Source organism: Plutella xylostella, chromosome 25 (assembly GCF_932276165.1).
Source record: "Plutella xylostella chromosome 25, ilPluXylo3.1, whole genome shotgun sequence".
In the NCBI taxonomy this organism is placed as follows: domain Eukaryota; kingdom Metazoa; phylum Arthropoda; class Insecta; order Lepidoptera; family Plutellidae; genus Plutella; species Plutella xylostella.
The window spans coordinates 6,696,598-6,718,802 of NC_064005.1; the positions used below are offsets into that span (position 1 = coordinate 6,696,598).

Below are 22,205 nucleotides of genomic sequence, written 5' to 3' on the forward strand. Positions count from 1 at the left end.
CGGAGTCAGAAGCATATGAAGTAGACAGCTACCTCATATGTATTTAAATGGCATGCCAGCATCGTTCCTCCGTTTTGTTAACTCCCCAAATAACCGATATTGCAACACCCTGTATACACCATCTCACTCACCACAACACTGTTCCACTGGTTGAGCTTGAGCGGCAGGTCGCGGTGGCTCTGCACCCACTTGGCGTACGCGGGGTACATCACGGTCTCGGACGTGGGCCGCACCGCGATGTGCTCGCCTAGCTCTGACGAGCCCGAGTGCGTGACCCACGCCACTTCGGGGGCGAAGTCCGCTATGTGGGTCTTCTCGCGCTCGAGTGCTGACTGGAATAAAGAAAAGGGTTTGTTTTAAAATGTATGTGCGACAAAGTGCAATAGAAACAAGTATTTAAGGACATCAAAAAAACTTTTATATTAATGACGGTACATAAAATAAAACTATGAAAATGTTTGTGGTTAAAAAAGTTTATATACACTTTTGAGCCTTTTCAAACTCACAAACCCTCAATGTAAGTATGAATTGAATAAATAAATATGTCATTACTTTTGCAATACATGTATAAAAGTGTATAATTTAGCTAACTGTACGAGGGTTGGCAAGCTCGGCCACATTTTGATTTTTCCTGACTATATTTAAATAATTTTAATTTGCAACAGAAATTATTATAATGTTCCAATGAACATTGCAAAAAGGTGATAGGGATATTACAAATGCAACGTTGAGTTGCGGAAAAGGACTGTAATTAAGCTAATATCGAAGTTATCTTTCTTTGACAGTATACGGACAGAAAGAGACAGTGATTTTAGAAAACATGTCAAAAATCAACTACAAACTAACCTTAGACACAAACATGGGGAAGGAGCAATCTTTCACCCCCAGAGCCTTGATCTTCTGGCTGAGGAACTCTCGGATCAGCTCCCAGATCGCAAAGGACCAGGGCCGCAGGATGTAGCACCCGGATATGTCGTAGTACTCGATCATTTCCGCTGAAAGAGAGAAGAAACAATTGGAGACCATAGACAAAAATATGTGGCCATAGACAGTAAGTGTTGTACGATAGATAGATAGAATGCTTCCTTGGGTTTAGACGTTTACCCTAAAAACCCTAAACCCTAAAATGATCGCTACAAATCTCTAATTTATCGTCAAACTCATAGAAAATTTTACGTTTTACGCGAGATCGTCAGATTAGCATTTTTCAATATTCACCTGAGATAAACGTCAATTCTGCGATATCTCGACATTTAAGATGATCTGCATAACTCGGGAATCGATACCCTGCTCTTGTATTAAATTTATGACCAACAGGACAAGAAGTATAACACCCTGTATACTTACACTTGGTGATGACCTGCGAGTACCACTCGGGCAGGTCGGAGTCCTTCTTGGCCTCGAGGCCGAGCCGCGTCACCTTCTTGAGTCCCGTGGCCGAGGCACCCTCGTCTGATGCCGGCTTCGGTGACTGCAAGTTACAATGTTGGGTAATGTTTCATTTTCGATTCTGAAGGCACAAATTTCTTATTTTAGGGCTGTTAAATAAACTAAGTTTTGTTCAGAGAAACATCATTAAAATTAGCGCCTCCAGAATCGACATCATTGTATGACAAATTCAAGCTTTACCATAGAATTACAGCTAGTAACAAACCTTACTCTTATTACTTTTAGAATAGGGAATATGCGTAATTTTTTTAAATACTTTTATTGGATAGTTTTACATCACTTTATTATAGTAAAAAAAAATTCAACGCCAAAATAAGTAATTTAAGGTATTTTAAAGAAAGTTAAAAAATTACAACCATCACGACCACTTTGAAATTCCCGTCAGGATGGCGGGCTGTCGTGACGTCATAATCGTTTAATTTCACGGCTCAGAATAATGAGTCCCGTCAGTCGGCATAGATTTTTTACCTAATCAAGTAATCACAGAGTACTTTTGTATTTTCAACAAACCAATGTTGTCATGGTAACAAACGAAAAAGGAAGTGTATAAAGTGTGATCAGTGGCTGTTTTGTAATGGTAACAAAGTGTGACCAGTGGCTGTTTCGTAATGGGAGCTCGTAAATAGCTGCTAGTAGCTCTTTTGAAATGGGAGCGCGCAAACCAGAGGATCTTTGTACACAATATTACGCTATTATGGCAATATGAATATAAAGTAATATTTGTATTGTATGTAAGTACTAAGTACTTACTGTAACTTTGGTTCTCAGTAAGAGAGACTAGGGTTAGTGGGTCATTCTATTCTATTATCTGTGGGGGTGTAAGAACCTGCACCTGGCTCTCTTGAATGGAACCATTGTGCATATCTCAAAGGTCTAAACCCCCTTGTCTAAACTATCGAATAAGAGTATAAAAATATATGCATATTCCCTAATATTTGGGCACACGGCTCTCGAATTTTCAATAGTCTTTGCTGTCCTTTTCCGCAGCTGGCCACAGTTTACTCGTTCATACTGCGTAATAAATTTAATGTGTCCAGTTCTTCTGATTACGAGAATTCTTCCATAACTTAATTTAGAAAAAAATAACAACTTTTGAAATATACTAACGACTGCCATTATAACCTAAAAGTAGAAAGAGCAACTTGTGTCATGTTCATGTCATAATACTTACAATACAAATTTAATTTTATTGTGTTGCAATATGGAGCATATTTGAGTGGCTCGTTGACTAGCGAATGGCTGTTTACGCCTCATTACAATAGAACAACTAGTGGCAGCCCATACACTACCAACAAAAAATATAAAAAGTCCTAAACTTTGCAAACAAACAAGCATATTAAACAAGAAGTGGAGAGGTTATAGGAGGCTAGGATCTACTCGTATTGGAAGAATTTTTATGTGATCCATCGTATCTGATCACAACGAGCATCACAAATACTCGGTGACATTAACATTTCTTTGTTTACAGTTGACATTTATTTAACTATACGCAAACGCAAAGAAGTTATTATTCTGAGATTGATATATAAAGAATTATGACGTCACATCCGCCCTAAGAAAATGGGTGACGTTTCTCGGAAGTTAGAATTTACCGAAGTTTTTTTGTACTTTTCAACTTCATTTACTTGCTCAAAAATAAATTATAATCAAAAATAATGATGGAGTCGTAGTTATGAAAGAACAAAGTTTATTATAAATAATATTTGACCTTTATTTGAACCACTTGCATATTCCCTATTGCACAATCGATTTGTATAAAGTAATGATTCTCGCAATTGACTGTTCTGGCAATCATTATTATGTCTGATAAAAGAAGCCCAATATCCTGGTTATTATTATTACGGCTAAAGTACATTGGTTGAGCCTAAGCCCATCCGTTACACATAATTCAGCTGATGAATCAAAACTAATAACAATTTATTTAGGTTAGTTAACATATATTTATACTCTACTCACAGCCTCCTTAGCTTTCTTTTCCTTCGGTTTGGCTTCCTTCGGCTTGGCTTCCTTGGGCTTAGCTTCCTTCGGCTTGGCTTGCTCTTTAGGCTTAGAGTCGCGCGGCTGCGACGGCGGCGCGTACGCCTTGCCGGTCTCCGCCTGGTACTTGGCTTTCAGTTCTAGAAGCGTCTTTACCGCCGCATCTATGGTCGCCTGGACGGGAAAAAGAGTTTAAAATATTATGTCAATGGTCAGAGTCACAATCCACCATCATACAACTATCTTCTTGCAAACAATTTAAAAATGACACATTTGTATTGCAAAAGAGGGAGTCGGCGGGGGTTTAACCATCCGTACTGTTGAGTTTTATAAGTTTATAGTAGCTAACAAAGTCCATTCATAGATGGCGTAGTCGGGTGGTCGTGTAGATCGCGGTATGGTTTGATCTAAGCAGATGTCCTTATATTATGTATGCATTTGCAGTAAATATGACAATACTATACATTACGAGGTTTCATTGTGATATAGTTCTTATTATGTGCTAGAAAATAAAGTTAACAGGTATCGACTCGGACACGAGCGAAAAACCTTAAACTTCACTTAAGTATTCAACGCTATAGAGCTTCCACTATGTTATTGTATTTTAGACGTTTCCTTATGTCTGGTAAGTAAAGTTGGTTTTCCTTTGCAGTCGTCGAATATGTATGGTATTTCTTATGTCAAAAAACCAATAACATAATGGACAGAGTATAGTAAACAAAACAAAACCCCACCTTATCAGCCTTCTTAGTCTTCAAGTCGCGCACCAAGTCGCCTTGTTTGGCCACCTCGGCCGCCAGCGCCGGCTCCTTGCCTCCGTCCATGGCTGGCGCTGGAGTGGCTGATGGTTGCTGTGGACAAATCAAATGAAATATTTATTTGAGTATACAAGACAATTTATTCAAAAAATATCACTAGCCCCACACTAGGATACCCTGTGTTGTGGGTACTAGTCTCTTCATATAACTACTTATACAATTCATCTTAACTATACTTATTCTTAACTAAATCCAGAAATCATTATAAAGCGTGAATTTCTAATTAACTCAACAAATAGGAAGTGCCGATCATGAATAGGTGTTATTACACTGTATGTTAAACCATTAAATTAAGTTATACAATTAAACAATATTCATATACATAGATACAGACAGACGTGGGAAGCTAAATTGCTTTGTACTACGTAGTCATATAGTTTTTTAAAAGGGTTCTTTGCCTCAGGGCTGTTCAATCTTACCTCCTGAATAAGGTTCGGTGCCCAGTCTTTCCCCGCTTCCTTTTTGAACTCTGCCTTCAACGCCAACAGAGATTGGACCTATGAACAAAACATACCTTTAAATAATGTATTTTTAAAAACACTATTAGGATTTAGCTTCTACATAAATAAATAAATTTTTATTGAGCAATATAAGCTTAGCCTAATACAATAAATAGATGTACACAACTTAAAATTAAATTACAAACTGACTTAGGACTAAGCACAGTACAAATTTTAAGAGCGCTGGGGCCTGAACTAGGTGGTGGCCTGTATCTCAGGCACCAGCTCCCTCCCTGTTTAAAACAAATTTTATTGCCCCATTTTTAAACAAATATTTAAAAAAATATTATTAAACTAAACTAAGCATACAAACATGCAAAAGTGCTTGTAGTGCAGAAAATTGGAAATTGGTGGAATTTACTTAATTGTAACTAACAACTTCTCTGATTGTTCATAATTGTAGGTGCTTAACATAACTTTAAGTTTAATCTTACATTCATTTATCGTTAGAGGGTAAATTGCATCAGCTACATTTATTTTGTTGTATAGAAAAGTCCCCAAAAAAGGATAAAATATATTTAAATATATTTACCGGTGTTGGCTGCTCTATTGATGGAAAGTTTGTTAACAACATTAGTTATGCTGACGATATGGTGCTGCTGAGTCCCTCGATCAGTGCTCTAAGAAAACTCATCGGCATCTGTGAGTCCTACGCCGTGGCTCATGGGCTCAGGTATAACGTTAAGAAGAGTGAGTTGCTGGTATTCAAGGCAGGGCGACACTCCTGCAATAATATTCCACCAGTAACTCTCTGTGGTGCTCCTCTTAACAGAGTTAATAAATTTAAATACCTGGGTCATTGGGTCACGGAGGACCTCACGGATGACCTTGACATTGAGAGGGAACGCAGAGCGCTGGCGGCCCGATGTAACATGCTGGCTCGCAGGTTTGCACGCTGCTCCAAAGAAGTAAGGGTGTCGCTTTTTAAGGCTTATTGCCAAACCTTCTACACATGCAGCCTGTGGGTCAAGTATACGCAGAAGGCCTACAGTGCTCTGCGCGTCCAATATAGCAATGCCATCAGGGTTCTACTGGGGCTGCCTCGATACTGCAGTGCGTCAGGGATGTTTGCAGATGCACGCACTGACGGGTTCCACCCAATAATGCGAAAGAGAGCGGCTTCCCTGATGCGCAGGATCCGGGGCAGCGCCTGTCGAACCCTGAAGGTAATTAGTGAGAGGGTTGATGGCCCTGTTTTATGTCACTGGGTAAAAATCCATAGCCCTAAAAATCCAAAAGTTTTTTGTAAATAAGTATTTATAATACTTGTTTGCAGGGAGCATTTGGATTAAATAAATATGTATTTAATAATATTATTTTTAAAAATTTAATAATGTAATAATAATATTATTGTTTTTAATTTAATAATTTAATAATGTAATAATTTTATTCTTTTTAATTTAATAATGTAACTAACCTAGATAATAAGCCAAATTGTTACTAACACTATGGACTTTTGTCTGAAATAAATATTATTCTATTCTATTCTATTCTATTTACTACTGAAATCAAACTACCGATATAAATAATACTACTGTATTGCTATGCAATTAAATTATGGCTTTCAGTATAATTTACAAACATCCCGTTTCCAGTCTCAGTTTATAACTTTATACCCAGTGTAAGTGCTCAACCACCCAACTAAGTTACCTCATCTAATTACAACGGTACTACATGTACCGTTGTATGTAATATACATTTTTTATTTATTACCTCGGCCTGCACAGCAGCCTTATCGGCCTTCTGTTCCTTCAAGGTCCTCACTTTGTTCCCTTGCTCTGTGATTTTCTTGTTCAGGTCCAACGCAAAAGCACTGAAGCCAGCGGTAGCGGCGGCGGCGGCAGCGGCTGGTGAGGGTTGCTGTCAAAAATACATAAATACAATGGTAAAATTCGATATTTGAAATTGGACAGATAAATGTTATCTGAGGAATAAAATGGGTGCTGTCCCGATCTAATACAAACATTCCTAAGATAACTTTTATTTTACTATTGAAATATCAGCCCTTAATGTTGATCAAAAAATTATCTTATTTTTTGATTTCGACAATGCCACAATAAAAAATTGAGCCTTCAGGAATGGGTTACAGAAACAGACTAGTATTATTCAGGACACTGGTCGGCACAGCGGCACTTTTGATTTAAATTTATCTAATCTACACGTAAATGTCCAGACTGCCCTGTTGAGTTGGACGTATTATAAATTCTTAGACATACCTATACTGCTAATACTCACGTAAGCTGCTATTATACAGGGTGTCGCAAAAGGGTATACTAAGCCGAAATCTACGTATGCAGCAGCAGTAGGTTTTTTTGCAAGAACATGTAGAAGAAAAAAAACTTACCTCCGGAATAAGGTTTGGTGCCCAGTCTTTGCCAGCTTCCTTCTTGAATTCAGCCTTCAACGCCAACAGAGCCTGGACCTCGGCCTGCACAGCCGCCTTATCCGCCTTCTGTTCCTTCAAGGTCCTCACTTTGTTCCCTTGCTCTGTGATCTTCTTGTTCAGGTCCAACGCAGTTGCACTGAAGCCAGCGGCAGCGGTGGGGGCGGGGGCGGGGGCGGCTGAGGACTGCTGACAACAAATTAAAACATTAGTATTCAAGACACGATCTTGACTGACTTTATATATTTGATTCTTTTAGCTTTTCTGGCCAAGTAAAGTTATTTTTTTGGTACTTAACGCATTTTTTAAGTGACACTTTTTCATTTCTGCTGAGGGTATAAATCTTTTTTAGAGGACTAAATAATATTTCCCAAATTGGCATACTACCATATGCCAGTGCGGCCTTTGATGAAACATAATTATACTGATGTAGAGGTCCCTTGGCCAGAAGATGGGTCCATTTTCTGGCCAAGGGAGTATTCTTCTATTACGGACAATCGTCCAATTTAGGGTGATTGCTATAAGCAATAAGGCCGCTTCTTTGTGCTGTTTTATTTTTAAGTTTTGTTTTTTTGTAATTTTTGTTCTTGGTGCAAATAAAGTGTATTGTATTGTATTAAAGTGATTCTTACCTCCTGAATAAGGTTCGGTGTCCAGTCTTTCCCTGCTTCCTTTTTGAATTCAGCCTTCAATGCCAATAGTGATTGGACCTATACAAAACATAGAAACATTCAATTATTTATTTTAAAAATGAGAGAGCATAAAAATATAATCTTTATTCAATACATATTCACAGCAAGTTCATGCTCGATCGACGTATCCGGCTAATAAAAAGGCATGTACGCTGTACGCAATCCTAACTAATATTATAAATGCGAAAGTAACTGTGTCTGTCTGTTACGCTTTCACGCCAAAACTACTAAACGGATTTGAATGAAATTTGGTATATACATATGGTCTAAACCCTGAGAAAGAACATAGGCTACTTTTTTATCCCGGAATTCCCACGGGATTTTTTTTTAAGGCGATGCGAAGCTCGCGGGAACAACTAGTATTTCATAAACTAAATAAGTATATTTACCTCGGCCTGCACAGCAGCCTTATCCGCCTTCTGTTCCTTCAAGGTCCTCACTTTGTTCCCTTGCTCTGTGATCTTCTTGTTCAGGTCCAACGCAGCTGCACTGAAGCCAGCTGTAGCCGCGGGGGCGGGGGCGGGGGCGGCAGCGGGGGCGGGGGCGGCGGCGTTGGGGGTCCAGTCTTTCCCGGTGAGCGTTTTGTATTCCGCTTTGAGACTGAGGAGGACTTTTACCTGGAGACAATTGCTACTGGTGTTATATTCATTGTAAACAGGTTGAATAGGATACTAATGGATTATTGGTAGTCGAAACAAACTACATAGTTATTATTGTTACTTACCGTAGACCAAGTGAACTAGATTGAGTAGCGACCGCACGGTCGTACGTACGTACTACCTTCAAACCCATATTTGCCAATGACGCCTACACATCATGCTGTCTCTAAAGGTGCAAGCGCCCGACCGCCGAATTTTATGATCAATGTACCTTATGCTATAACATTTTATGTTATTTTATTTTACCTAATGACAATTTTACATTACCTCAGCACCCACAGTAGCCTTGCACTCATAGTTGAAAATACCCTGCAGCTTCCACTCTTGATGAAGTTATTATTGTCTATGATAATTGCACCTTATGCATTTTATACTAATGATAAAGCCCCATTACCTCAGCATCCACACTAGCCTTGTCCTTCTTCTGCGCCTTGGCCTGTCTCACTGTGTCACCCTGCGCGGCGATCCTGGCCAGCACCGCGCCCACGGCGTCGGTGGCACCGGTCACGGCGGGGGCGGCGGGGGCGGCTGGTGGGGCGTCCGGCTTCCAGTCCTGGTGGTAGTGGAGGGGTATTGAATAAAATGATGATAGAGTGGAGGACCGCGAAACCAGCCTATTTACATAGGCTACTTCCCTTTACAGGGATCGGCTTTTTTTCTTATGTCAAACAGGCTTTCGTGAGCTCGAGTTCGAGTGGTTGACATAAGAAAAAGAGGCGATCCCTTTTACGTTGCACCTATACATATGTGCGGTGACCTTAACAGCCCCTGACAGTTAAAGGCAGCCGCGTCGTAATTATAATGAAGTTAAAGTAAATTATAAAGTAAGTCACTAACGGCTCACATAGGTCTCCCGACAAAACACGCGTTACGGATGGGTTCCGCTCATCTCGCATAATCTTTATTGACCAAAACTCATTTCGCATAACTCGTATGGTCTAAACTTTTTTGGCCGAACCATCACTTTGCCAAGACTTATGTGGCATAAGGCTCGTTTCGTCTAAAACTCTTCAGGCACAATCTTTGAACACCTAAGTTTCGTTTGCTCAAATTTATGTTCGTCTATACCTATGTATAATCTTGTTTCTCCTAATGTTATCTTAATAAATAATATATTAAGTATGTAGTAAATGTACAAATTGTGGTATTTTTCTCCTACATCCCGAAAATCACGATATTGTATGATCAAAAAATCGAAAGTTAACGACCAATATAATTATTACAAACCCCATGAGATCGAAACCTAAAAATAGGTGCGACGACGAGCAAAGCGAGGAGGAGCGTGTTAGGTGCACATGTTCATCAAAACCAAAGCGGAGCGCAGCGAAGCGGAGCGGAGCGTTTTCCAAACAGCGGAAACAATACAAGGCACCAGTTTGCGCTATGTAGGGAGACGGTCCGTCAAAGTTAAAGCCAAACGAATATTATTACTTTGTATAAACCTAATAAACCTATGCCATAGCATTATTAGGCTATTCAAGATTTGGCCATACCATTATTAGGCTAAACAATGTTATGCGAAATAACTTTTTACTAAACGAGATTTATGCCATACGATTTTCGGCGTAACGAGACTTTGACGAAACGTTACTATGCAATACGAGATTAGGCAAATAAATCTTATGCCAAAAAAGGTAGAACCGTTACGGATATCTCGTGAGTATAAAAAAAAAATATTATTTTAATTACAGCGAAAAGTGGGTGTGTTGTCTGCGAGTCACCTCTGACTACCACATGTATAATTAAATTTAGGATAAACTCGATAAAAAGATATTTTAGAATAATAGGACAATTTACAGCTATACCTACTTAACACATATATCACACAGAATATCTTAGGTAAAAGATAAAGGGCTTACCTACAATAGGTATGTTTATTTAATAGAAAGCCATAAAAGATATATCTTTACAAAGTGCAACGTAGCTATTTATAATTATGCCAGCGGCAGCGTAAACAAAATGCTAAGGATGTAACAATCGCTGACCAACTCGAATTACTTCTAAACATTCCACATCATAAATGCGTTATCAAGCTATCACTTATCAAAAAGTTATATGACTCCCTTGCAATAAAATGAACATTTCAAAGATGATAAAGGTCTAGCTAAGTATTTCAATTATTTATCTGTGCTCGAAAAATATTTATATTATTTATATTTAGGTATATTTTATATTAAGTATGTATTATTATTTATATTTAGTATGTATCTATCTATGTATTTGTGTAGATATATCAGCTGTCCGACACCCATAACACAGGTTCTGCGTAGCTTGGGGTCGGATGGCCGTGTGCGAAATGTCCCCACTCCCCACATATTTAATAATAATATTTATGGACCCTAACGTGGCATCATGTTTCGTGGGATGCTCTCTACTGAGCTGCATGCTTGGCCAGGCGTAGGTACTGTCCAGAAGTGGGCGATAACTGGCTGGCGGACGATGTATGTAGGTACTAATGGTATGCAAATTCAAATCCATAGATTTTAAGCAGCCTTAGGTAAGTTTCATAATTTCATAGCATATATACCCTTAGTTTTAACATCAAGTTTTTTTTTACTTTGGGATATATTTATAAGTGCAAATATGCAAAAAACTTAAGTGGGTCGTTGTTAACGACCCTCTGGGCATATATGGGTTATGCAGGCAAATAAATTCAGAACGCAAAAAAGACAACGCTTATCCATTGAAATATGAAACCCGAAGACAATGTTTCAAAAAATGCGAGTCGCATGCGTCAGTATTTTGTTGGCTTCGGTATCGCGAGTTTTGTGACCATCAACCAGTTTACAGGCATCATCATTGCGTCAAGATTCATTTCAAAACGCAGGACTCAGTAACATCCGGTAAGTAGGCGCCTTACTTTTATAACCACGTACGTGAGAATCACGCAGGGTCTTCATAAACGCACGTACCTTCAACCCGTTTACACCCTACTTCTCATAAGCCAGGTGCCAACTGCCAAGTTACCGAGTAGGCCAGGTTTATAACTACTTATACTAAGTTAAGTCACAGAAGGCATAATAGCTGCGTGATTGTGTCAGGAAACTGATGACCTTTGTAATAGGTACCGAGGTATATGGTGAGGCCTTTTGTCTATCAGTCGCACATTACAAACGCAAAACAAGTAAGTACTATACCTGTCCCGTAGCAGCCTTGTACTGAGCTTTCAACTCCAGCAGTGACTTGACAGCGGCGTCCACCGCTGCTTTCTCAGCTTTGGCAGCCTTCAGCGCGCGCACCGCCTCACCCTGCTTGGCCACGCGAGCGTGCAGCTCTGCAGCGCTAGATGCAGCGGCGGAGGCTGCGGGGTCAGCGCTGGATGCTGGTTTAGCCGCAGGGGTTGCTGCGGCGGCGGGTTTTGGCTGGAAAGAAAGGGGACGGTTACTAGGGAATACTTTGGTTGGATTGTATCCGCATCCGCAGAGCTAGGGGTAGCTGCGAAAGCACTGCAACGCTAGGTGCTGGCCCTGTAGCACGGTGTGCTATTAAGACGTGACAAAAGTTCTCTGTCGCGCTCACTCTTGAGGCAGCGCGATGTGAGTGAGCGCGATGCAAAACTCTTGTCACGTCTTAAATGCGCCCCGTACTAGCCCTTCTAGTTTAGCTGTGTAGAGATTACAGGAGGATGGACAGGTATTTTTAATCGACTTCGAAAAAAGGAGAAGGTACTCGTCGTCTGTAATCTGTACCTAGATAGGTAGGTACTTTTTTATACGGGATTAAATATTTTATTTATTAAATAAGTACCTGGCTAGCATTTAAAACTGCTGAAAAAAGATAAGGTACTCTATCTGTATCTACTCTCGTCTGCGTGTAGGTATAGTAGATGTTAAGGACAGCAGAAAAAAAACTCACTCAACGAAATGAACCACTTCACAAACACTCGACATACATACGATTTAAGTATCAGCAGTATTTACTAAACAATACTACAAGAAACTTTACATGGTAGAATGTCCCATAATGTATCGAACAAAACTAAAGAACACGTACCCTACCAACTTACCACACAATCATTTCACTTTCTACAAATTACGCCGGACCTCGAACAGGTTTGTGAAAAACGCGAGATGTTGTATCGCAACGAACGATGTGCAATGCTGCGTTAGTTAGCGAGAATTACAATATACGGTACGAATACACGCAAAGAATAGAGGTGCTAAGTTATTCTCTTGTAAATGCCAGAGTGGATTTTTGCTGATGTGGAATGAAAGCAAATGAACTTCATTGCTGGTTGTTGGCAAATTAGGACTACGCAAGGAACATAACACGACACGACACAAAAACACGCACTGAACATTGATACTACTAGAAGAAATAACTTCCGGTCAATAAATACTTGGCCCAGCATGGATTCGAACCCGCAACCTGCGACCTTCGGCACCTCGTCAGTATTTAAATTCTCTTTGTTCAGCACTAGAGCCAGAAGAAGGTCGCTGGTCGCTGCCGGCCGGGCCGGGTCGTCAGCTGATCGTAACAGTAACCGCCATGATGATCGAAATAAGGACTATATCCCATTAAACGGGGAAAGACATCTGTAAAAACCCTTATAACATTCGAGGGTAGTTTTTGTTTGTGTCATGCCAGATGTCTTTCCCCGTGGAATGGGATATAAGTACGTAGTAATTTAACCCATAAACAGCCATGGCTACTTAAATTATTTGGTTTTAGCCCTTAACTCAAGCGGTTAAAGTTCAAAACAGGATGTCTGGCCGATTAGGGGTTAATTATTATTATCAACAACGACATTTATAGCAACTAAAATCAGTTACAAAGTTGGAGTTGTCATGTAAATAAAGTACTTAATATAAATATTTATCTCATTAATTTCTCGCCATGTCGAAGTCTGTTTGTATAGGTAACTACCTATCCCGAGAAGCGGGAGGTAGGAGTGGGAGCTCACTCACTCCGGTACTGTGAGTTTAAAAGCACAAGTAATTATTTGAACAACATTTCAGTTGAACAACATTTCAACAACATTTCAGTTGAATGTTAACAGATTTCTGAGATTTTAATGATAACAACATTATATTTCGGTTTATGAACGAAACGTTTGCCGTCACCTCAAGTGTGTTGTCAATGTCAACTGTCAAATTGACAATGACAATTTATTTGTCAAGTGTCAAAGAGTTGAAGAAAAGTTTACGCGCCCTACCCGCGCAGTTTTTTTTATTTTAGAATTGTAACTTATTTTGCTTTTAGTTCTCGTGTTTGTGATGTTGCGATATCGGCATTAATTAAACAAAAGCTGTAAGTCAATTCAGTTTAGTTTTGCCAAGATTTCAGCATAATTCTTAGGTATTGTTTACAATTTTACGGTAATTAGTAAGTACCTACTTATTTATAATGTTTAATAACTTGTTAGTTTACTGACCAAATTCGTAAAATATATTAGGATATCAGGAGATACGTGATCAGTGTAATAGATGTCTCTATTGTATTGGGACTAACTATTGTATACACATAACACCTGTGATAAGTAAGTGCAGAAATGCACTACTCTATCTAGCATGGAACTAAGGCTTGAGTGATACGTTATATCTGTATGCACTTGTGGCCCATTTGTTCACAACTATACCATCATTTACCCTATCATTCACCAACCAAATTTGCCCCCTAGATAACCCATCAAATATTGTAAGCAGGTAAACTACTGTGCCATAACCAAATTATATTTACTAACAAATTTACCTTATCTTTTTCAGTTTGCAATACATGCACTACTAACATCCTAATTATAATTTGAATTATGGATCCTCTACTTATACCAAAAGTAGAAAAAGACACTGATGAAGATGTAATCCTGGTAGAATCTGAACAGAATTCTAAACATGTGATGCCAAGACCTATGGTATTCAGTTCATTAGACCCCCCACCCAAAGGGCACCCGGAGAGGAAGGTTAAAGTTGAACACATTGGTGACTTCCAAACTCTTATGATAACTCAAAAAGTGGATGTTCAACCTAAATTTAAGTGCATAATTCACCTAAACACTAATGTTTGTGATAGGAAACATAAGCACAGAAGGAAGCAAAAGAAGACAAGTAAACACACAGATAAGAAAAAGCAGAAACCAGTGGTTAAACCACAAAAAAAAGAACCACAGGTTATTGTAAAGGAAGAACCAAAGTTGACAGTTACAGAAAGAATAGTCCCAGTTTGCTACAGATCCCGTTATTGCTGCATGAAAGCACGGAAAGTTGGTATCTTAATTATGTTTCGTAATTCCTATAACCTAATTATAATAATTGTATTTAAGAAATGATTTACTATTTTCAGTCTAACTGTACAACTAAAGTGGACCAAAAAAATGGCATTCATGAAAAGGAAAAGAAAATTAAAATAAAAAATAAAGCATACAAGTCTGCATGTCACAGGAAATCCGAAAAGGTATATATGTATAAATGTGAAATAAATCAATGTCAGCTATGCTTGTATCATGTCAGCTGTGCTTCTACCATGAATGTGATATGGTAAACAATTTGGGTAATCCTGCATATAATATACATATTTGTGCGTATTTACATGTATTCATTCTAAAATATATATTTTTTCAGAGCAAGGACCGTAATAAAACACAGAGATATGAGTCAGAGTTATCTTTTTCCCTATCTCCGATATCAAGTGATACTGATTATGGTAACCTATCTTATGATGATGTTAGCCCTGGAAACCTCAACCTCAACTCCGAAGATGAAATGGACATACTCATACAAAAAACGAAAGAAGTAAGTTTAATCAATTTGTTTGGTTCACTATAAACTACAATACTTCAACCATGTCATAGTAACATTTTCGTGTTTCAGAGGGAAAGACTCTTGATACAGCAGGGACTAGGCAAATGGTCTTACACGGAGCCTATGGAGTCATCAAAATCACCTTCATCTGCCATGAAAACTTCCCGAGAGTACAGGAGGAAATCAGAAGACAGTGACTCATTATACAGTTCAGAAATGGATGTTTCTATCCACTCGTTGGCGACAGTGATTCTTACGAGGGTTGACACCGAAGTCTACTCTCCTACTCAGGGTCCCGAAAACTTTTACTACCCGGAAACGACAGTGGCCGCTAACACACACACTGAAATTTACTCACCTACCATGGATCCAGCTGAACTCTTCAATCTGTGTTACGAATATGGAAGTACAAGAGAGACAAAAAACACAGGCAACTCATATGACTGTGAGGTCTATTCACCGACAATGGTTCCGTTTCAATTTTGCCAACCCTGTAATGTCTGCTGCGACGCAGATACAAAGAATATGCTGGAAAAAGATATAGTAAATGTGAAACGAGAACTGCTTACACCGCCGCTAAACACAGACAGCAGTTACAATAATGATACTGGATATCATAGGAGAAACAATTTGATAACTGTTAAAACAGAGCCTGAAATAAATCAAGTTAAAGTTGAAAATTTGCAAATAGGTAAGTTGTGATTTGTCTTCTGAATAATAGTTTGATGATTGTATTAAATTGTGTGTCGTGAATATTTTTATGGTAATTGTGTTTAAAATATTTTAGATATTGATGATTCAAAGTCTAATTAATCAGCTTGTACAAGGGTCTTTGTATTTTAGTTATATTTTTATTTTTATAGATTTTTTAAATGTTTATGTTGTGCTCCCAGCTTGAGCATAGTACTTTAGTTTTAATTTCACGCATTTGTGAACATCTTTTTATGTTACCTTTTTTCTATGTAGATTTTTACTTTTTTGTTGATTACATAACTAAATACTATATAATTTCTTTCATTTTATCTGTATCCCAAGTCAGAAAACCAAAAAATTATTTATTATGTCCATTGCCGTTCTTTTTTATGTAGGTAGGTATAGGTAAGTACATAATATATTATAAGCATGTTTTTTTCCGCTCAACGTCCCGCATATACACAGTAAACAAGCCTCAATACTCACACCACACACTCTCCTGAATGACCCGGCAGCCTCCTTGCATATCCACCTGGCACTAAAAAGCACAAAGAATGTCCCTAGTACTAACTAAACAAGCCTTAAATAAAACACAATCTCCCCTCACCAGTCCAGGCGTTTCCTTAACATGTCTATCAGGCACTGAAGAGTTTATAATCCGCGCTGATAAAGAAACTATATGGAAATGGCGACTAAATGTATCTAGCTTCTGTCCCGTCTACGGTTATCCCTAAAGGAGCGCTAAGCTATACGCTGTTTAGATAAAGAAACAATATGAAAATGGCCGATTCCACTAACCTGTCCCGGCAGTTCCTTGGCGTGTCCATCGGGCACGTGGAACAGCACGAGCGGGGCGGGGCGGCCGCTCTGCGGGGAGGGGGGGGAGGGCGCCGCGTCCACTCTGAAGAACCCTCGGCGTTGTATCTGGATGATGTCGCCTTGTTTGACGGAGGCGAGGGCCGGCTCGCCTAGCATCGGGATCTCCCACTGGAAGGGAGAGAGTGGGTTAGATGGCATAAAAGGGCATGTATAATTAATTGGTATTTCGTTTATTAAACGTAAATAGTTAAAACTGGTAATACCAGGATGAGAAAGATTGGAGAGACGACCGAATGGCGTAGTGGTTAGTGACCCTGACTACTGAGCCGATGGTCCCGGGTTCGATTCCCGGCTGGGGCAGATATTTGTTTAAACACAGATATTTGTTCTCGGGTCTTGGATGTGCCCGTAAAATGGCAATAGGCCCGCCCCCTATTACATTGGGACTAACATACACTCTGGCGAAAAGTGGGTGCAGCAATGCACCTCTGCCTACCCCGCAAGGGAGTACATTAGTACAAGGCGTGAGTGAGTGTGGAGAGATGTTTTGCAGATGATGATTGGAACGGAACATAAATCTTGCAGATACAAAGTTAAAATAGCTATTCTTTATAGCTTTAATGACACAAACTCCGAAGAGAAGCAGTTTATCTGAATTAAGGGCACAGCATAAAAACGTAACGTTTACTTTCTTTTCTTCTGTCAAACAGGCGTTCCCGAGTTCGCGCAGAAGAAAAGAAGGCGGTTCGATTACGTTACGCTTATATGTGCTGTGAAAGTAACGAAACATAAATTACAGAGCAACCACTATTACATAATTTACTACTCAGTACTTATAACCTATGTCATACCAATTTATACTAGAAAACAGCTCACCCTAGTCTGATGCCCAATGTACTGCTTGAAGTCTTCATCTTTGCCCAACAGCGGCTTCGATATGATATGGTCGAAGTACACACAGTAAGTCTCGACTGCCGGCGACTTGGCGGTGTCGGCCAGCCAGGTCACCTTGACCGTCTTCTTGAAGTCTTTGTTATCGAGGTTGGGGGTTCCGTCTATACTGGTTATTGTGCCGTCAGCCGATCTGAGGATTAGAAGGTTTGTAAGATTATTTTATTTAGGATTTAGTTTATCTTTAGATATTAGGGAGGAGGGTAATAGAACTAGAGGATTCAGTGTATTATTAGGGTATTTTTTTTATTTCAAAACCGTGTTTAAAGATGGCCAAGAATAGTCTTGATCAAAATAGCACCTCTAAAATAACAAACAAAAAGAATTCACTCCGCAACACTTTTTTTTTATTTCCAAGTCGTAGAAAATTTGATCAGAATAAACCCACAAGTCACCCTTTCGGTTAACAATACGCTTTTTTAACAACCTGTATCCATATAAAACATACTCACTTATGAATCTTATCAATCATGACGTTCCCGTAGTAAATAAACGTGGTATTCTCTCCCTCCTTCAGCAGCTTGGCGTCTGATTGGTCAATTAATAGCCGAGGCGCCACCCACACCTCCTTGGTACCAATATTCTCGTTCTTCGGATGCAGAGGTACAGTTAGTGTCGACTCGTTGACTCCCTTGAGGTTCACTGGTACAGGGGTGGTCTCTATGGTTGTGTAGCGGGGCGCGATCGGGTCGATGACCTGGGGGAAAGGTTGTCAATAAATGAATGATACTGAATTAATGAATGGTAATGTTACGTTGGGCAGATTAGTCACAGTATAGTTGCATAATATATAGTACCTACCAACAGAAGAGACGATAGGCGTAGGTAAAATTACATTTATTTAAATAATTTGTTTGAAATCGACATCACATTTTAAACCATATTAATAACGAATGTATGTCTCTTTTACTATTTTTAATGTAGCGTTGCCTTGGCTTTGATGTAAAATGTGGCCTATTATTTATTTACTCTGCTTTGGCAAATACTATAGGCCTGGAATACCTATGTACGTAGGACCCGTGACAATGGGGGGCAATCCGGGCAATCCTGCGGGCGTATGCAAATGTACAAGGCATTTAAATGATTGCCCAGATTTGATGACCCAGATCTCTTTACTCGGCATGCGCGGTCGTCCCTGCAAGACTGTACCTTCTTGTTGATGGCCCAGATCTTGTCCCACTCCATGAAGACGACGGAGCGGCTGGAGCCCTGCGCGCCGATGAACTGCCGCAGCGCCTCCACTGTCATGCCGCGCCGGAGCACGCCGCGCACCGTCGGCATATGGAGATGCTGGAGGTGTTAGAGCATCCCCATGCAAAGGGAGGATCCTCCGACCAGGCCGGGTGGAGTGGCCTGGCGGGCAGCTGCCCAACGGTTAGCGTTAGGGATTTCTATATATTGCAGAGTAGGTGAGAAACTTCGAATGCGCGATGTAGGATTTTCATAGTAATTTGCGTAGTTCCCATACATCTTCTCTGTATTGAGTTCCGAGCGCCATCTGTTGATCGTCATGTGAACTAGTGGCTAGGAGTCCGCCACGTCGTCCCTGCAAGACAGTATGTACCTTCTTGTTGATGGCCCAGATCTTGTCCCACTCCATGAAGACGACGGAGCGGCTGGAGCCCTGCGCGCGGATGAACTGCCGCAGCGCCTCCACTGTCATGCCGCGCCGCAGCACCCCGCGCACCGTCGGCATGCGCGGGTCGTCCCTAGAAGGGGAACGTTCAAATTTAAAATACTCATACAAAAATTTCATAACATCAGGACAAATTTCTTATTGAGTAACACAAAATTGATTCTATAGTTACGCATAAAATCTGTGTTTTAATCTCTAAACATAGAAATCTTTAATACTAACCCTCAAAACATAGTTTCATACCTTTTTGATTAAATACTCACAAGCAGAGCTAATAGACTAAATAATCCATTTTGATCTAGAGACTGTTATTTTAATCTCAGATACTAAATTGATACATTCTGAAAGGTTCATCAGCAGTCGATTGTCGCGCCAATAGAAAGATAGGTCACTTGATCACGGCACAATCGACTGTTGATGAACCGTTCAGAATCTGTCAATTTAGTATCTGAGATTAAAATAACAGACTTTAGATCAAAATGGATTTTATAGTTGGGTATGTTTGTGCGTTTTTAATCAAAAAGGTATGAAACCATGTTTTGAGGGTTTCGTTGTCAAATGGCTGAAACAGAAAATTTCTTTCGTCATGAAGTTCAAAATATAGGGGAGAGGGGATTCAAACAGGAACTTGAAAGTAAAAGATAACTGGGTGGCTTTTGAAAGGTCTACTTAAAAAGTCTGTTAAAATATAATTTATTTTACTTACCATCCATCTACAAGGCCTTGTTCGACGAACCACGTTAACTTTCTCTTCGACAATACTGTGTTGGTCATGCTCAATCTGAAATGATAATAAAATACGGATTAATGAAGGTATACCTATTTCCGAAATAGCATTACATAAACGGGAAACTCACAAGCAAAAAACATAACGATAAAACGGGGGAAAGTTAACAAAAAAACCATGGTCGTACCACCATAAAGCATTCCAATCACCTCAATCCTGTTATACATTTGTAATACATTATGAATCTTACTCCATATGTAATTGTGTATACTGATACTCTTTATTATTATTATTTGTCTACTTTGTTTGTCATCAGCACGCTATAATTTTAAATGGCCTCAATATTATTTTATTGCACACCTTCTTACTAGTTTTCCTTATATCCTGTAGGTTGGCTGCTAGAAAATGCTTTTAGCACTAAGCCCACCATACATTTACTTCTTATACCTGTGCCATTAAGACTTTCTAAATAACCAAATTTATACCTGTGAAATAAATACTTAAGGGGATTACGAAACCTAAAATGCTAAAGTCGGTTTGATATACTTGATTAGATTGGAAAAACGGTAGCTTCTATCACTTTGAGAAAAATATATATTGTAGCAGAGGGTATACTCAACATGATATTTGCTTAGAAATTGGTGCAGGATTATAATAAGTATGTTAAAAAAAATTACAAACAGACCATGTCTTTTGCCATTTTTCGACTTATTATGAAAAAACCCTCGAAATCAGAGGGCCCATTTTCATGGAATCTTATATGTATGTGTAGGTAATTAAATTCTTAACAAAGTTACCTTAAAGAGTTGGATTTAATGGACCAGAAGTCAACTTTTTTTGCAAAAAACTAATAAATTCCGGTTTAAAAATGATGACTGCTGTAAGCTGATGTATGCTAGGTAAGCTACACAATATACAGGGTGTTGAAAATTAAGTTCTCAATTTGTATTATTTGAAACCAAAAACCGTAATTTTTTATAGTATATATTTTAAGATGTGGTAGTCTGTACACTAAAGGGTGTTCAAAAGTATAAGTACTTTTAAAAATTGAAGAACTAAAATGTACATATTTTTTTAAATCTATGAATTTAACAAGCTTTGCAAAAAAAGCGGTTAAGTGCGACTTTATCTACATATATACACACATACATACACTCTCACGCCTTGTACTAATGTACTCCCTTGCGGGGTAGGCAGAGGTGCATTGCTGCACCCACTTTTCGCCAGTGTTGTTTAAATCCCAATGTAATAGGGGGCGGGCCTATTGCCATTTTACGGGCACATCCAAGACCCGAGAACAAATATCTGTGTTTAAACAAAGATCTGGTCCAGCCGGGAATCGAATCCGGGAACTTCGGCTCAGTAGTCAGGGTCAATAACTACTACGCCATACGGTCGTCTAGTATTAAAAAAAACTCATAAAAAATATGTATTTAACACAGCTTTTGAACTCCTGAAGGAAATAGAGGGGTGTTATAAGTTTAAAGGAAGGGCTGAACCAGTTTTTTTTTATTAGGGTTATAGGTAATGTACCTATATTTTTTATTATTTTTTCAAATATGTAAATGTCATACCATTATTGAATTGCCATAAAATTACATATAGTTATAGTTATAGAAAAGGGCAGGGAAACCAGTGCCCATTCGCCACTGCAACCTAAAAGATCTATTGTGACTCCCCTTGCCAGGTCAAATCTCACTCTACAGGCCCAGGTAAACCTGATATTACCACCTATATAGGATGTTGCAAAAAGATTATACTATGCCAACAGGCGGTGACTCAGGGAGTTATTCTGAACAATTTTTGTTCTACTAGTTTTGGAAATTCTCGAAAAATAAATTCGGTCTTTATAGTAAAAAGTCACGTGATCGAATAAGTTTCTTTGTAAAAGGTTTTATTTTGTGAATTTTCAAAATTGTTGAAGAAAAGTGGATCAGAATGACCCCTAAATCCACTTTTGGCTTAGCTTTATACCCATTTTGCAACACCTTGTATATCGTCAGCGTCACCTCAGATCGTAATCATCGTAACTCCTCGTGACCAACTTTAAAAGGAGACACATATACTGTTTTATTTGTAGTTCTAGTTAACATACTACCTACCTAAAGTTTTTTTTAACTAGCCTAAAAAGGATTTGTTTAGACAGTCTATCTTCCTGTTCAAC

The 22,205-nt window shown here is 39.1% G+C and overlaps 2 protein-coding genes across 6 annotated transcripts in view; one reads left to right on the forward strand and one right to left on the reverse strand.

Annotated features, from left to right (window-relative positions):
* The window catches only part of LOC105384256 (bifunctional glutamate/proline--tRNA ligase), a 36,586-nt gene that overhangs the window by 7,864 nt on the left and 6,517 nt on the right, over positions 1–22,205 (reverse strand). For 3 of the 4 annotated variants that reach the window (XM_048630435.1, XM_048630436.1, XM_048630434.1), the window contains exons 9-22: positions 20,021–20,095; positions 19,243–19,387; positions 18,131–18,375; positions 17,604–17,811; positions 16,707–16,895; positions 11,616–11,840; positions 8,873–9,031; positions 8,209–8,436; positions 4,664–4,741; positions 4,161–4,277; positions 3,406–3,600; positions 1,348–1,471; positions 847–995; positions 132–332 (exon numbers count right to left, since the gene is read on the reverse strand). In XM_048630435.1, coding sequence (XP_048486392.1) covers positions 132–332; positions 847–995; positions 1,348–1,471; positions 3,406–3,600; positions 4,161–4,277; positions 4,664–4,741; positions 8,209–8,436; positions 8,873–9,031; positions 11,616–11,840; positions 16,707–16,895; positions 17,604–17,811; positions 18,131–18,375; positions 19,243–19,387; positions 20,021–20,095 — 2,338 coding nt within the window. Of the gene's footprint in view, positions 1–131; positions 333–846; positions 996–1,347; positions 1,472–3,405; positions 3,601–4,160; positions 4,278–4,663; positions 4,742–7,759; positions 7,838–8,208; positions 8,437–8,872; positions 9,032–11,615; positions 11,841–16,706; positions 16,896–17,603; positions 17,812–18,130; positions 18,376–19,242; positions 19,388–20,020; positions 20,096–22,205 lie in introns of all 4 variants that reach the window. The other variant, XM_048630437.1, reaches the window with a different exon arrangement.
* On the forward strand, positions 13,620–16,159 carry LOC105393187. Of its 2 annotated transcripts, none has more exons than XM_011564922.3 (5): positions 13,620–13,803; positions 14,184–14,677; positions 14,758–14,868; positions 15,036–15,206; positions 15,266–16,159. In XM_011564922.3, the coding sequence occupies exons 2-5, from the start codon at positions 14,228–14,230 to the stop codon at positions 15,266–15,268; spliced, it is 735 nt and encodes a 244-aa protein (XP_011563224.2). In that variant the 5' UTR covers positions 13,620–13,803; positions 14,184–14,227; the 3' UTR covers positions 15,269–16,159. The 2 variants fall into 2 exon arrangements, with proteins under 2 accessions (XP_011563224.2, XP_048486395.1); XM_048630438.1 differs by having other exon boundaries at positions 13,629–13,803; positions 15,285–16,159.